We start from the raw sequence: 17144 nt of genomic DNA, 5'->3' as shown, positions 1-17144 counted from the left end.
CCCAAGGTCATTCAGCCGGAAAGCACAAAGCAAGACGACACGTCGGCAACGTTCTCGCCGCGGTCCGCACTAATAACAGCCAATCGGCGCACAGCTCCTCGGCTGACTCCCTCTGGCACTATAAATTAAGGAGCTAGGTACCCTCAGATATCACTTAACCCTGAAGATGAGGAAGATGAACATCCTCGAAACGTCGGTGGATCACCAACTTATGACCTGGCTGGAAGCCTGAGAAAATTTCGAATTATCACGTCGCCAGGAAAGCTTCAGTAACCTTTACCCTATATTCACAGACTTTAATTTCATCATAGTTAAAAGTAAATCCGTATAGGTCAGTTTCTATCTGATGCTTTTCCAATTCACTGCGGGCTAAAGCAGGGAGATGCACTATCACCTTTACTTTTTAACTTCGCTCTAGAATATGCCATTAGGAAAGTTCAGGATAACAGGCAGGGTTTGGAATTGAACGGGTTACATCAGCTTCTTGTCTATGCGGATGATGTGAATATGTTAGGAGAAAATACACAAACGATTAGGGAAAACACGGAAATTTTACTTGAAGCAAGTACAGCGATCGGTTTGGAAGTAAATCCCGAAAAGACAAAGTATATGATTATGTCTCGTGACCAGAATATTGTACGAAATGGAAATATAAAAATTGGAGATTTATCCTTCGAAGAGGTGGAAAAATTCAAATATCTTGGAGCAACAGTAACAAATATAAATGACACTCGGGAGGAAATTAAACACAGAATAAATATGGGAAATGCGTGTTATTATTCGGTTGAGAAGCTCTTATCATCCAGTCTGCTGTCCAAAAATCTGAAAGTTAGAATTTATAAAACAGTCATATTACCGGTTGTTCTGTATGGTTGTGAAACTTGGACTCTCACTTTGAGAGAGGAACATAGGTTAAGGGTGTTTGAGAATAAGGTGCTTAGGAAAATATTTGGGGCTAAGAGGGATGAAGTTACAGGAGAATGGAGAAAGTTACACAACACAGAACTGCACGCATTGTATTCTTCACCTGACATAATTAGGAACATTTAATTCAGACGTTTGAGATGAGCAGGGCATGTAGCACGTATGGGCGAATCCAGAAATGCATATAGAGTGTTAGTTGGGAGACCGGAGGGAAAAAGACCTTTAGGGAGGCCGAGACGTAGATGGGAGGATAATATTAAAATGGATTTGAGGGAGGTGGGGTATGATGATAGAGACTGGATTAATCTTGCACAGGATAGGGACCGCTGGCGGGCTTATGTGAGGGCGGCAATGAACCTCCGGGTTCCTTAAAAGCCATTTGTAAGTAAGTAAGTAAGTTAAAAGTAAAACTTTATTAACCAGAAGTTCTAATACTGGTGAAATAGTGAAATAATATAGTAATAATAATGAATAAGAAAAAAATTAACAAGGTTATTATAAAACCAATAAGGAAAACTAGGCCTAACATAAATTATAATAATACATTAAAAAAACTTATCTCTCTAACAATTAATCACCAAAACATGTAAAATCACATGAAATCTTGAAATAAACAATTCTTACCTGAGAACCAGTCAGCTGAAGAGCAGATCTCTCTTTGTCTTTTCTTACACATTGTGATTCCGAGGCTTGAAAATTATACCTGCATTCAAAATTCCAACACATTAATATAAAATCAGAAACACTTAAATATAAGGATTCTACGAACTTAACTAAATGAAATGCCATTTTGAATCTTGTGTACACTACTTTTAACACTTGAATATAAGTAATTGATTAACTAGCAGACTTACTCGTGTTAATTATGTAAGTTTGTGCGGCTTTCAGTTGTTTCGGTGCTTCATCACACCATCCTCAGAGCCTACTAGATCTCGAACTTCTCTGCCTGTTATGTGGGTATGTTTGATTGTTGAAAGGTGTTGAAAAGTGGAGTCAGTACACACACATTATTTGACTCCACTTTTCAACACCTTTCAACAATCAAACGCACCCACATAACAGGCAGAGAAGTTCGAGATGACGCCGAGATCTAGTAGGCTCTGAGGATGGTGTGATGAAGCACCGAAACAGCTGTAAGCCGCACAAACTTACATAATTAACACGAGTAAGTACACTAGTTAATCAATTACTTAAATGAAAAGGTTACAATAATATAACAATGTATTTCTCAAATCAATAATACAGTTACTTAAAACACTAACATGAACTTCTTAATTAATTCTTAATATTGTTTAAGAAGCTATAGAATGTAAGAATGTAACGACTGTATAGGTGTGCGCAAATCATTTTATTTGAGGGTGTCTCAAGCAGTTAATACAGTGATGTTGATCCTGAGTTCCAAACTGTGATGGGATTATAGTAATGGTAAAGGCAGATGCCGAACGAATTCTGTGTGGCTGCGAAATTATGTCACCTTGTTTACAGGAGCGTGTGGCAATATGCAATAATAATTTTGCACGATTGTGTTTTTTGTTGTATTTACAGCTATTGTTGTTAGGCCTTGAAAGTTAGACTTCCCACAAAGAAACTTGTTGCTCTGCTCATTTTTCAAACTTTTACTCGATTTTGTAAAATGCACTTTCCAACCTTGTATCGTAATATACTATTACATTCCTAAAGTTTCGGGAATGCATAACAATAAAAATAATCAAGAGATCAGTGCACAAAAGAAATCACACAATAATAATAATAATAATAATAATAATAATAATAATAATAATAATAATAATAAAATAATAATAATGATAATAACAATGATGATACTAATGATAATGAAATAATGCTGATAGCAGTAATAATAATAATAATAATAATAATGATAACAATGATGATACTAATGATAATTAAATAATATTGATAGCGGTAGTAGTAGTAGTAATAATAATAATAATAATAATAATAATAATAATAATAATAATAATAATGTGCTGATACTAATGATAATGAAATAATACTGATAGCAATAATAATAATAATAATGATAATAATGATATGACGAAGACAATAATGATGAAATAATAATAATAATAATAATAATAATAATAATAATAATAATAATAATAATAATAACAACAACAGTGATGATACTAATGATAATGAAATAATACTGATAGCAATAATAATAATAATAATAATAATAATAATAATAATAATAATAATAATAATAATAATAACAATAATAATAATAGTAATAATGACGAAAGAATAATGATTATGAAAAAATAATGACGATAATGATAACAATGATACTAATAATAATAATAATAATAATAATAATAAAATAATAATAATGATAATAACAATGATGATACTAATGATAATGAAATAATGCTGATAGCAGTAATAATAATAATAATAATAATAATAATAATAATAATGTGCTGATACTAATGATAATGAAATAATACTGATAGCAATAATAATAATAATAATGATAATAATGATATGACGAAGACAATAATGATGAAATAATAATAATAATAATAATAATAACAACAGTGATGATACTAATGATAATGAAATAATACTGATAGCAATAATAACAATAATAATAATGATAATAATAATAATAATATGACGAAGACAATAATAACAATAATAATAATAATAATAATGACGAAAGAATAATGATTATGAAAAAATAATGACGATAATGATAACAATGATACTAATAATGATGAAATAATAATGATAATGATGCAAATCGACCTTTTACGTATAATTTCTTGTAAACTTGATTCGAATAATTACGAGGGAAAAATTGTTCTAGGGTTAGGCATCGAACTCGAGACCTTTGGTTAAAAGTACCAATGTTCTACCAACTGAGCTACCCAGGCAGTCTTTCAGACACCATCCAATTTTTCCCTCTATATCCACAGACCTCAACGTGGGCTAACAACGTCAAGCAACCAATGTTGAGTGCACAGAAACTCTGTGTGACTTAAATTGTGGCTTTCTGTTAACGAACAGTGACGTGTATTATGCAAATCGAGCTTTCAGGTTTAACTCCCTGTAAAGTTGATTTGAATAATTTCGAACGAAAAATTGTTCTGGGGTCGGGTATCGAACCCGAAATTATTCATATCAACTTTACAGGGAGTTATACAATATTGGTTGCTTGACGATCGTCAGCCCACTCTGAGGTCCGTGGATATAAAGAGGAAGAATTGGATGAGTGTGTGGTAGATTTCATAGGTAGCTCAGTTGGTAGAGCGTTGGTACGATTAACGAAAGGTCCCGGGTTCGATACCCGACCTCGGAACAATTTTTACCTCGAAATTATTCAAATCAATTTTACAGGAAATTATATCTGAAACCTCGATTTGTATAATACACGTCACTGTTCGTTAACAGAAAATCACAATTTAAGTCACACAGAGTTAGTGTGCACTCAAATGTTGGTTGCTTGACGGTTGTCAGCCCACTTTGGGGTCTGTGGATATAGAGACGAAAAATTGGAGCAATGTGTGCTAGAGTTCCTAGATAGCTCAGTGGGAAGAGCGTTGGTACGATTAACGAAAGGTCCTGGGTTCGATACCCGGCGGCAATTTTTAACTCGTAATTATTCAAATCAACTTTACAGGAAGTTATATCTGAAAGCTCGATATGCATAATACACGTCACTTCGTTAACAGAAAAACAGAATTTAAATCACACAGTTTATGTGCACTCAATGTTGGTTGCTTGACAGTTGTCAGCCCACTTTGAGGTCTGTGGATATAGAGATGAAAAAGTGGATGAGTGTATGATAGAGTTCCTAGGTAGCTCAATTGGAACAGCGTCGGTACGATTAACGAAAGGTCCCGGGTTCGATACCCGACCTCAGAACAATTTTTACCTCGAAATTATTCAAATCAATTTTTCAGGGAGTTACACCTGAAAGCTCGATTTGCATAATACACGTCACTGTTCATTAACAGAAAACCAAAATTTAAATCACACAGAGTTAGTGTGCACTCAATGTTGGTTGCTTGACAGTTGTCAGGCCAATTTGAGGTCTGTGGATATAGAGGGGAAAATTGGATAGGTATATGGTAGAGTTCCAGGGTAGCTCAGTTGGTAGAGCGTTGGTACGTTTAACGAAAGGTCACGGGTTCGATACCCAGTCCCGGAACAATTTTTACCTCGAAATTATTAAAATCATCTTCACAGGGAGTTATACCTGGAAGCTCGATTTGCATAATACACGTCACTGTTCGTTAACAGAAAACCACAATTTAAATCACACGGAGTTAGTGTGCACTCAATGTTGGTTGCTTGATGGTTGTCAGCCCACTTTGAGGTCTGTGAATATAGTGGGAAAAATTGGATTAGTGTCAGGTAGAGTTACATGGTAGCTCAGTTGGCAGAGCAGCGGTATATTTAACCAAAGGTCCCGTGTTCGATACCCGTCCCCGGAACAATTCTTCTCTCGAAATTATTCAATAATAATGATGATACTAATGATGAAATAATAATAATGATGGTTATGATGATAATTATACTAGTTATGAAATAATAATAATGGTGAACTAATAATGATGACAATAGTGATAATTTTAATGATAATAGCATTAATGATAATAATGATATTAGCGTCGATGGGATTGGTGATGACGAGTTAGTATTTGGCGAGATGAGCCCGAGGATTCGCCATAGATTACCTTACATTCGCCTTACAGTTGCGGAAAAGCTTGGGAAAAGCCAACCAGGTTATCAGCCCAAGCAGGATCGAACCCGCGCCCGAGTGCAACTCCAGATTGGCACGCAAGTGCCTTAGTCGACTGAGCTAAGGTGGTGGCAATATTATAATAATAATAATAATAATAATTATAATATAATCTTTATAACAACATTAAGATCCCATGTGTGTGACAACATTTTACTGAGAAATCGCTATTCAATAGCATTTTTCTCGAAATTTCGCAATTTGATAAGAAATTCGCATTTTTTCGCACTTTCAATTCTAGTAGAAAATCATGCTAAATCACTTTACACTGCTCCACAAATTAAAAATACGCGGATTACCCAAATGTGAAATTTTCAGGTCCCTAGTAATAATTAGGTACAGTTAGCTCATAGATATTACAATTTTCCTTTTGGACCTCGGATGACTGTCAGGTCAATAATAGTTGCTGATGAGGAATCTGGTTGCATGGCTACAATGTCGATTTTTCTATGAGATCCATTTTCTGATACTCCATGGACCTCTTCATAGAACAAGAATTTCCCATCTCTATTTATTTTATTTGGTTATTTTACGACGCTGTATCAACATCTCAGGTTATTTAGAGTAACTTTAAAGATGCTTGGCATGACGATCATGACGTGATTCATGTTATTTAGATTGAGGTTAAGTTCCTAGTGCGTCTTAATTAAGTTTAACGGATATATGTAAATATTTAACATAACTTACGATTTGACAGATTGAATTTTTGTACCAGATTTCTCTGGACGTGACATTCTTCTGCAGTAAGCAGTTTATATGTAACATACTATATATAAAAAATAAATAACTCTGGGCGTACTTTGAAAATACCTACACGGCAACACCATATTGTTTACACTTCAAGAACCGACTCTGGTGACCATTCCTTAAACTAAATGCAAATAATTGACATTCACAATTCGTAAGTACAGATTTCCCGGCTGTCTTTCAAACATGATATGTATAATTTCTGTCTTATCCTAAAAATATGGCTTACGGATATAGTTGTTTAGTTGCCTTCTTTAAGAATAATCCATTACTAACTTGACTAATAATTATTTACTGCATTAAATACAATGAAAACATGACAAAATGCGCATTTCGATCAGCTGATATTTCTGATTGTCATTTATTTGTTGTTCGTAATGATGCCGAGTTTGCGCAATGTCGTGGCGATGCGTATGAAGACAAAATATTGTGTTGTTGAAGCTGTTTTATCAGTTGGCTGGAAGAAGTAAATGTTGAATGATCAGTACCTATAAATAATCACATCATAGAATAAAAACATAAGTTTTACTTTTGTAAATTGTTCATTCCTTGGGTTTTTAAGAAAATGGCAATTTGTAAACATTTTATTTTGTTTCTCTAAGCGGATGCGTACCCATTTCGGGGGTGTATGTCGCCCGTGAAGGAAGGTAGCCATCTTGCATATGAACAAAGCTTCAGCTGTATAAAATTCACGAAAATATTATAAGTTTATATTCGCGTTGTGTTATATATCTGTACATTTAGACTATGCACGAATTATTGTTCCACATGTTTACATAGCCATGGCTGCTACACGAAAGCTGCAAGGTAAGAAAATATGTCAAAAGAGCACAATTAATATATGACCTCCTACCGACCTGTTTACTGTTTCTAAGCGTATGTACACTGAAGTTATAACAATAAATGAAGTGATAACCTTATTTTTGTTTGATTAGGCATACATGTGTGCTCCTTTGTATTGTGTAATTGTAATACGAACCAAAATATTGGGCAGAAACGAGTTGGAGGTACTTGTTTATGTTGTGTTTTTAGCCTAGACTTCAATACTTTCGTACAAAGTGACAAAACTATGCCATCAGTACTATGTTACAAGAACACGTTTTGTAGCTAAATTGTGTGTTTTTCCAATAAATATGCCCTGTGGCTACTGGAAAATAGTCGTATGTTCCACTAGTTCATAAAAATCATTGAAAAATATGTTTGTAACTTATAATACCGTAGGTTTAGTTCCTGTATAGATAACATGTTATTACATAAACTTAAAATGACAAGATAGATGTCATTTAACTAAAGTATTTTCATTTTCATTTGTTTCAGGGGAAATAGACCGATGTCTTAAGAAAGTGACAGAAGGGGTGGAGACGTTTGAAGACATCTGGCAGAAGGTACACAATGCAACAAATAGCAACCAGAAAGAAAAATATGAGGCCGATCTCAAGAAGGAGATCAAGAAATTGCAGCGATTACGTGACCAGATCAAGAGCTGGATTGCGTCGGGGGAAATCAAGGACAAGAGTACATTACTTGAGTTCCGCAAGCTGATAGAAACGGTGAGTTGCTAAATACTTCACTAGGCTAGGCCTACCTTTATATGGGTACATTTCGGTGATTTCATAGAGGCGGTGTACTGGGTACAAAAGCTAACTACGAAGCACAGCATAATGACATCACGATTAAGATGCTACGATCTATGCTAAAGAATACAAAAGGGACTTGAAATTATTTGTCAAAATATTGTTAATAATTAAGGCTATATAGAAATAGGCTAACTTATGTAAAATATACAAATTTCAGTAATTGGATAGGAGAAGCCGGTAATTTCCCCGAATGCGTTGCTGCGCATAAATCAGTCCTACATTAAACCGAAACTTAGTGTATACTAAAACTCTAAACTAACCTAACCTTTCCTGAATCTGTGACAGGTTAGGTTTTTTTTTTTTTCAGCGCTAATGGGGGTTTGGGAGCGACAGCGTATAAGCGTATAACATTTCAAATTTAGGTTAGGATATGGCTAATACATCATTCTATTAGGTAGAATATAGAATTAAAGTTCTATCGATTCTCAGCTAAGTAAAAGGTATCACTTGAATATTCCGTGTGCTAGCTTCGCCTACCCTTGTCCTATGATATCAAAAAAATATACCGTAATATTTATTTCTATTTCTACTACATATTGTTATCATTTACGATGTGTTGTCCCACACAAAACCATTTGGGCGCACTTCCGTACAGGGGCAGCAGCATTTCTCTAAGGTTAGAGCCCAGTTTAGGTGTGTGTGTATTAATCGAAAATTAGGGGCTAGAAAATATTGAGAATAGGACGCATGTTTATGTGACATGTTTTTGGATTAATACACACACACCTAAACTGGGCTCTAACCTTAGAGAAGTGCTGCTGCCCCTGTACGGAAGCTTATCCACAATGTCTGGAATTTAATACACTGTTTCTATGGAATTACCCTCAGCTACAACTTGTAAGTTCGTTATTCTTAATTAAACTTAAAAAAAAAAAAAAAAAACATATAATCTGAAAAAACAGTATAGCGGCCGGTTCCCATTTTCCGCTTCCTATAGTATGTACAAAGAGCTTAGCTGGACCAGTCTTTCAGATTTTCCCGATTGAACAAATAAAACAGCTAGGCTATATGAATTTCACACAATATTTCACGATTACTGATCTATGCCAGGTTATCCATGTCATAGTTTCGAATCGAATAAATAATACATCCTATGCTTCTTTTTCAACTTAAGGGAACACTATTTTAAGACAAATAAATACTTCATCATTTGTGTGAAAATTTGTATTCAATATTTTCCATTGTGGAGATTATTTTAGCATCATCGATATGATTTAAATGACAAATAGGAAGAAACTTGAAAGTAAACAGAACACTGGACATGTCAAACACAGCTGGTTCATTTAATCTTTGTTATTTCATGAAATAAAATAATTTTTAACATACTAAGAAACTGATATATGTAACATCTATAGCCCCCACGATACAATTTTTGGGAATGGTTTCGAGTGTAAGCAAGAGCATGGGTTGTCTTTGTTAGCATGGGACATATTTTTTTCCCAATATAGCTATACATTTCGCATAACTTTTCTATTCTTCATGGTTTTATAAAAATAAAACTTTCCTTGTCTAAATGGGTATATCTGGTAGTCTGTACAGTGTTTAGAGAGAGTTGCAGTTTATTTAGTACGATTATTATTAAAGAAATACAAGATTTAGGCAAGGCATTTTTTATAGTTAATGAAGATTGCATTTTGTTCGAATTAATTTCATTTCATATTCAGAAAGTTCATCTAAAAGTTTTTTCATCTGTTTCATTAATAAAACATTCATGTGCTCTAAAATATAGTATTCAGTTCCTTTATTTTTATCTGAAAACACTGACACTGAACGTGTACTGAAAATACAAATATCGCACTTTATAATAATTAATGATTTATACGTGTTAGAAAGCTACGTAGATAGTGTTAATATTTTCTTTAGGAACACGACGATTTGAATGCATAAACATATTTCAAATTGAAGTTGTTTAAATCTTAGCAAAAGAGAATTTTAATGTCTTATTTTCTTGCAACAGACAGTTACATTCCGTTTTTGCCAGTTCTTTCTTTTCCTGAATGAAAATAAAACATTTAATATAATTTTAATGACAGATTTTTTAAGTTATTTTTTAAATACACTGTTTTCGTTACTTTTGGTAATTTTAACCTTAAATTATCATCTCGTTGAAACTTGTGGCTATAATTAAGACCTGAAGTTTTTGTATGAAAATATTTTAGACTATATTTAATTTGATGAAATATAGAAATCATCTTTCAGACATTATAATTTTACATCAGTTCATTTATAGATCTTTCAAATCCTACAAATTTTTTCTGCTTTTCCTTTTTAAGACTATTGGAATGATAACTGTAATTCTGGTTGATAAGAGACTGATGGTCAACATTTGATGATGTACTGTCACTGTAAAGTATCATTGTTATCTGCGAATTTCATATTGCAAAACGCTTCTCCATACAATGTAACTGTCTTGCTGTTAGGAATTAGGTCCTTCTGAAAATAGTTCTTCATAAGGCATCTCTGAATATTGTTAGTTCAACTGTGCTCATTGCTGTTGGAACTTACAAGCAAACGTTCTGAAGGGGGCAGATAAAAAAGTTAAATTTTTTTCTTCCACCATGTTAATAATGACAAAAGAAATGCTTATACAAAGTATGGCCACTCGACCGCAATTATGAAGGCCGTAAAAAATAAGTTTGCCAGGAACCGTTAACAGCAATAAACACAATTTCATTGGACAAATTTATTTGAAGAGACACAGCAATTGTTGAGCTATTTTTCAACATATTTCCCACCAGAACTGAGACATTTCTCATATCATGGGATCGACAGAGAGAAGTGCAGACGCAGTCAAACGCTGGTTCCGAATTCAGGCGACTGACTTCTACGACACGAAAATTGATCCATGGTATGACATATGTCTCAATTTCAGTGGGGGATATGTTGACAAATAGCGCAACACTGCTGTATCTGTTTCAATAAATATTTCCATGCAATTGTGCCTTTTTCTATAAACATCCCCAGGGAAAATCACTTTCTGGACATCCTCGTAATTGCGGTCGAGTGGCCAAAATTTGTATAAGCACTTCTTTTGACATTATTAACATGGTAGAAGAAAAAAATTTAACTTTTTTATCTGCCCCCATCAGAACGTTTGCTTGTTAGCCCTTTTATTATATTAAAAAATGGGAATTACCACCTGGGAGAAACTAGCAAAAGACAGAACAGAGTGGAAGCGTTTTGTGAAATCAACATGGAGTTGACATTCTCCATAATGTCCTTTGATTGATTGATTGATTGATTGATTGATTGAAAAAAATGTGCGAGCTTTAATACAGTCATGATTGCATTTTCACTTATCGTACTCCAATTCTGAAAGGTTTAGCTTGTTATTTTATTCTTAAATAGGCTATTATATACAAAGAATTTCTGCATACATTAATATTGAAATTATCATGTCCATAAATTCAAGTTGGTCTAGTTGTGTAACTATAGGAAATGACCATCACCAAATATGTGTAATGTCAAGATAATGTTATTGTATTATCAAGTGCTGAATTTGAAGAATGTTTGTGCATATTAGTTACAAAATTGTTTCTATATTCAACTCTGGTATCGGTAATTTGTATTGTCCTTAGATTTGGCCTACTAATTTTAATTAGTTGTAAATAAAGCCCAGGTTTTCATGCATTATTGAATCTTAAAATATGCATACATTCTCATACTATCATATGACAAAACATGCACAATGAAGCGAAAAAAAAAACAGTAGAAATGTGCAAATCAAAATTGAGTTTTACATTATGTTACGTTTTTATTTTATTTTGAAATAACATATAACTATTTTAGAGTGAGGTTGAATTGTAAGTCTTTTGCATTTTCTCATGATCATAACCCCATCGGGACTCGAACCTGCTACCTTCCGACTTTGCAGCATTATGCCTTAACCGCGACGCTACTGTGTGCTCCAAAATACGCAAGTACATGCATCTTTATTTCAACAAATACAATAAGCTACATCACCGTCCATCTTTACAAATTCCTTTTCCTCAATCCATTTTGACACAAGAGCTCTTCTTGCAGTTCTAAAAGGAGTTATAGCAACATTTCACAATTCGACACAAAATTATGAGTATAAATTGCAGTTTGCAAGCATTTTGCTTCTGCCTTCCTTTCTTTCATTATTTTGACCTTCAGTTTGCAAGAGTTGGGGGTTGGAAATTCCAGTATAACAAAGGGAGGATTTAGTGGAAAATCCAAAGATTAGCTGCCAGGTACGGTGCTACGAATCCATATACCAGTAGATTTCTTTTATTTTTTATCAGCAGACAAATAATGTGGAAATACTAGATTCTACGAAGTAACATTCATAAAAGACACTATTATGTAAGTTAACATAATATTATCCACTAAAGCCAGAAAAAAGAACATAATATGCAATATAAAAGTCTAACTAGAGGGTGAACCATAATTCGCGGATTTGCAAGCGGCCACGCAATTTACCATTGCAAACTACGTCCAAATTATTCTTTCCGAAAATTGCGCTTGGGCCTCAATTTCCAAGAAAAATTGAGTTAAAATGATGCAATCTGACAACACTGGATAAATGGCAGCATGAATGTAAAGTCAACCCATCATTACTTACCCGCTTCAGTTGCGTAATAAAATAAACGAAATGAATAACAAACAGTTAAACCTGTAGGAAAAAAAAATAAGGAAAACCATTGTTCTGATAGTCTAGGGGTAAAGTGAAGGAGTGTAGAACTGCAACATGAGGTTCAGTGTTCGAGTCCGCTGACAAGTTGCTTTTTATGTACTTAATTTAAATAATAAACCCCTTCAGAGCCCGATAGATCTTGTTGCACGGCTTCATGCAGCTGTAACGACTGTCTACAGGAATATGTTGCATAACGTACAGCAAGACATTAATAGGCGCGCAGACTTTTGTCGTTGTATGGAGGATAATGCTTTTGAGCGCAGGTTGTAAATAATTTAAATACAGTACATTAAGTGTAAAAATGTATTGTGAGTACTAAAGAAGCAGCCTAACATTTAAAAATGCATAATGGAAAGCTATATCAATAAATGAGTTAATAAAAATACTGTGTACTGTAATTCATTTTGAAAAAAAATAAGTTTATAAAACAGTAAAATGTTTATATTAAAAACAACTGTGTACATTGAAAAAAGTGGAGAGATGGGGATTCGAACACGTACAGTTACTTGCTTTGATATGAAGACGTTACCACGAGCCTATGAAAGCAACTACTTACGTGGCGCACTGATGTTTGTCCAGTGTTGCTAGATTGTGTAATTTTGAGGTCAATTTTTCTCGGAAATTATGTCCAGGGCGTAATTTTCGGAAAGAATAATTTAGACATAGTTTGCAATGGTAAATCATGTGGTGGCTTGAATTTAAAAAGAAATAGTTTAGTTCATCAATCCTTGTGGATGAGAGTTTTGTCCAGCCCAGCAGTCTTTGAAAGGTGGCAACTTAATATAGATCCATTAGTGTGTCCTGTAATATAATTTTTTTTTTTTTTTTTACAGTTTATTCATAATAGTTCATAATTTAATGTACGTTGAATATGGAGTGATGTTGGAACACAGTCTTTTAATTGGTGAAGTTTAGGTTCAAATCCAGATACACACGTCTTATAACTTTCAGAATGGCTCTGGGGTTGATTCACTTTCCTATAAAATATGTATCATATTTTATTTCGTCCACACCTGTGGAGTAACGGTTAGCGCGTCTAACCGCGAAACCAGGTGGCCCGGGTTCGATTCCCGGTCGGGGCAAGTTACCTGGTTGAGGTTTTTCTGGTGTTTTCCCTCAACCCAATATGAGCAAATGCTGGGTAATATTCAGTGTTGCACTCATTTCACCGGCATTATCACCTTCATCTCATTCAGACGCTAAATAACCTAAGATGTTGATAAAGCGTCATAAAAGAACCTACTAAAATAAAATAAAAAAGATTTTATTTCAGGTATTAAAAACGTTAGAATGTGTAGTGCTAAGCACGTCATTCTAATTGAAGTAGAAAACATTGGACTTCTCTCTCTGTTCAGTGCATATGAACTATTTAGTGACGAAAATGAAAATGACAACAGCAAGATTAAGATGGCAATGTTGAGTAATAGGCTATTTAACTGCTTCTTATCAATTCAATTTCCTAAGGTCTGAGGCTCGTAGTTGATAGACATTGTAGCAGATATATTGAATTAGCATTTCAAAAGTCTTAATTTTACGTAAGAGAATCTAAATGTTGCTAGTAAAATGCATGACTATATTCTTTAGGAATTCACTGCACTAGTAAAGTGCAGGATTTACGGAGTATAACGGAGAATTTTTAATCCACTAAAAGAAAATGCACGTTTTCGAAGTTACAACACGTTATCACAGCAAAATGAGCAACCAAGTGCTACAGTAGCAGTCTACATCCTTAATATGATAGAAGAAGAAGACTTCTCTAAATGTGAAATGACTGGGAAAATTTTTTGTAATATAAATTAAAATTTTATTTGGGGATAATGAATCTGATGTTAATCTTGATTTAATTATTTTGTGTATTACCATAGCCATATAGTTAAAGTTTGTAAGCTTGGCCTTTTGAATCTGAAATTGTGTTACAATCCTACAATAATAATCAGTTTTCTTAAAAAATTGTAGAAATATTATAGTAACATATTCTGCACCTCCTTGAGGTAGCTTGTACCTTCTTAATAGTTATTTTACATCTCGGTTATTGTTGCTAGATGTGCACTAAAGAAAGTTTTTTTTTTTTTTTTTTTTTTTTTTTCGCAGATGAAGTGCAAATAGGCAATACCTACGTGTTTTCATTACAACTTTGAAACTCGTTCCAAAATTACGCCCCTTTAATTGAATTCTGTTTAGAATAAGGAGTATGAAAGCCCCTGACTTTTTGTAATACCCCTGTATACCAAATATTAACTCAGTTTCGCATATTTCACAGGTTTCTAGACTTCAGTAGAATCTTTGCATCAATATCAGAAAATTTACTTTGCTCTTGTTATAGTGTCAGGTTTTGTGAGAAATGTGAAAACGTCATCAAATGTGCTGGAAGTGAGTACAATCTGGGTCCAGATAGGATTGAACCTGGTGCGCCGTATTTTGGAAAGTCCTTGCCAGTATATCCTCTGTCACTGCTTGAATTTTTTCGGTAATGTTTGCTTTCAAGGCATCTATGGTTCGTGGTTTGTTTTGGAAAACTCTTCCTTTGAGACATCCCCATAAAAAATAAACAGGCAGTGTTCAGATCGGACAAGCGCTGTGGCCACAGGCTGGCTGGCAGATTGCTACTCCACATAGCGACTGCAACACACATTCTATTTCATTTCCCACACATCGAAGGTTCTCCTGTTCAAATTTCATTGCATTATCTTCATTGGTGTTAGAATTATTAAGAAAATTAAATGCCGGGCTAGGTAGCAAATGGGACGCCCGATATAATGTTCATTGTTTACTTTAACACTTAAAACCTAGTGGGAGTACTAGTATGTCTGGCATTTAAATTGCCAAGAACCTGGGCATAGTACTATTATGTCTGGCATTTAAATTGCCAAGAACCTGGGCATAGTACTATTATGTCTGGCATTTAAATTGCCAAGAACCTGGGCATAGTACTATTATGTCTGGCATTTAAATTGCCAAGAACCTGGGCATAGTACAGTTATGTCTGGCATTTAAATTTCCAAGAACCTGGCATAGTACTATTATGTCTGGCATTTAAATTGCCAAGAACCTGGGCATAGTACTATTATGTCTGGCATTTAAATTGCCAAGAACCTGGGCATAGTACAGTTATGTCTGGCATTTAAATTTCCAAGAACCTGGGCATAGTACTAGTATGTCTGGCATTTAAATTGCCAAGAACCTGGGCATAGTACAGTTATGTCTGGCATTTAAATTTCCAAGAACCTGGGCATAATACTATTATGTCTGGCATTTAAATTGCCAAGAAGCTGGGCATAGTACAGTTATGTCTGGCATTTAAATTGCCAAGAACCTGGGCATAGTACTATTATGTCTGGCATTTAAATTACCAAGAACCTGGGGTAATACTATTATGTCTGGCATTTAAATTGCCAAGCACCTGGGGTAGTACTAGTATGTCTGGTATTTAAATTGCCAAGAACCTTGGGTGTAGTACTAGTATGTCTGGCATTTAAATTGCCAAGAACCTTGGGTGTAGTACTAGTATGTCTGGCATTTAAATTGCCAAGAACCTTGGGTGTAGTACTAGTATGTCTGGCATTTAAATCGCCAAGAACCTGGAGGTAGTACTAGTATGTTTGGCATTTAAATCGCCAAGAACCTGGGGGTAGCACTAGTTTGGGATTTAAATCGCCAAGAATCTGGGGGTAACACTAGTATGTCTGGCATTTAAATCGCCAAGAACCTGGGTGTAATCCTAGTATGTCTGGCATTTAAATCACCAAGAACCTGGGGGTAGCACTAGTATGTCTGGCATATAAATTGCCAAGAACCTTGGGTGTAGTACTAGTATGTCTGGCATTTAAATTGCCAAGAACCTTGGGTGTAGTACTAGTATGTCTGGCATTTAAATTGCCAAGCACCTGGGGTAGTACTAGTATGTCTGGCATTTAAATTGCCAAGAACCTTGGGTGTAGTACTAGTATGTCTGGCATTTAAATTGCTAAGAACCTTGGGTGTAGTACTAGTATGTCTGGCATTTAAATCGCCAAGAACCTGGGGGTAGTACTAGTGTGTTTGGCGTTTAAATCGCCAAGAACCTGGGGGTAGCACTAGTTTGGGATTTAAATCGCCAAGAATCTGGGGGTAACACTAGTATGTCTGGCATTTAAATCGCCAAGAACCTGGGTGTAATCCTAGTATGTCTGGCATTTAAATCACCAAGAACCTGGGGGTAGCACTAGTATGTCTGGCATATAAATTGCCAAGAACCTGGGGTAGCACTATTATGTCTGGCATTTAAATTGCCAAGAACCTTGGGTGTAGTACTAGTATGTCTGACATTTAAATTGCCAAGAACCTGGGGGTAGCACTATTATGTCTGGCATTTAAGTCGCCAAGAACCTGGGAATAATACTAGTATGTCTGGCATTTAAATTGCCAAGAACCT

General features: G+C 34.6%; 2 protein-coding genes across 7 annotated transcripts in view; one reads left to right on the top strand and one right to left on the bottom strand.

Moving 5' to 3' along the window:
* dila (centrosomal protein dilatory) overlaps positions 1–6528 on the bottom strand; it is a 39563-nt gene extending 33035 nt beyond the window's left edge. Inside the window, exons 1-2 of one of the 4 annotated variants that reach the window (XM_069838911.1) lie at positions 6380–6528; positions 1549–1627 (exon numbers count right to left, since the gene is read on the bottom strand). In XM_069838911.1, the coding sequence (XP_069695012.1) occupies positions 1549–1627; positions 6380–6426 (126 nt within the window). In that variant the 5' untranslated portion in view covers positions 6427–6528. Of the gene's footprint in view, positions 1–1548; positions 1628–5627; positions 5764–6052; positions 6278–6379 lie in introns of those variants that run through there. The other 3 variants (XM_069838912.1, XM_069838910.1, XM_069838913.1) reach the window with 3 other exon arrangements.
* Positions 6529–6907: 379 nt separating this feature from the next.
* The window catches only part of Not3 (CCR4-associated factor Not3), a 62796-nt gene continuing 52559 nt past the window's right edge, over positions 6908–17144 (top strand). For all 3 annotated transcript variants that reach the window (XM_069838909.1, XM_069838908.1, XM_069838907.1), the window contains exons 1-2: positions 6908–7246; positions 7757–7989. In XM_069838909.1, the coding sequence (XP_069695010.1) occupies positions 7222–7246; positions 7757–7989 (258 nt within the window). In that variant the 5' untranslated portion in view covers positions 6908–7221. The remainder of the gene's footprint in view (positions 7247–7756; positions 7990–17144) is intronic.

The sequence above is a fragment of the Periplaneta americana genome, chromosome 11 (assembly GCF_040183065.1).
Source record: "Periplaneta americana isolate PAMFEO1 chromosome 11, P.americana_PAMFEO1_priV1, whole genome shotgun sequence".
Classification (NCBI taxonomy): Eukaryota; Metazoa; Arthropoda; class Insecta; order Blattodea; family Blattidae; genus Periplaneta; species Periplaneta americana.
Note: the sequence above shows the minus strand (reverse complement) of the source record. Positions and strands in the feature narration are given on the sequence as shown.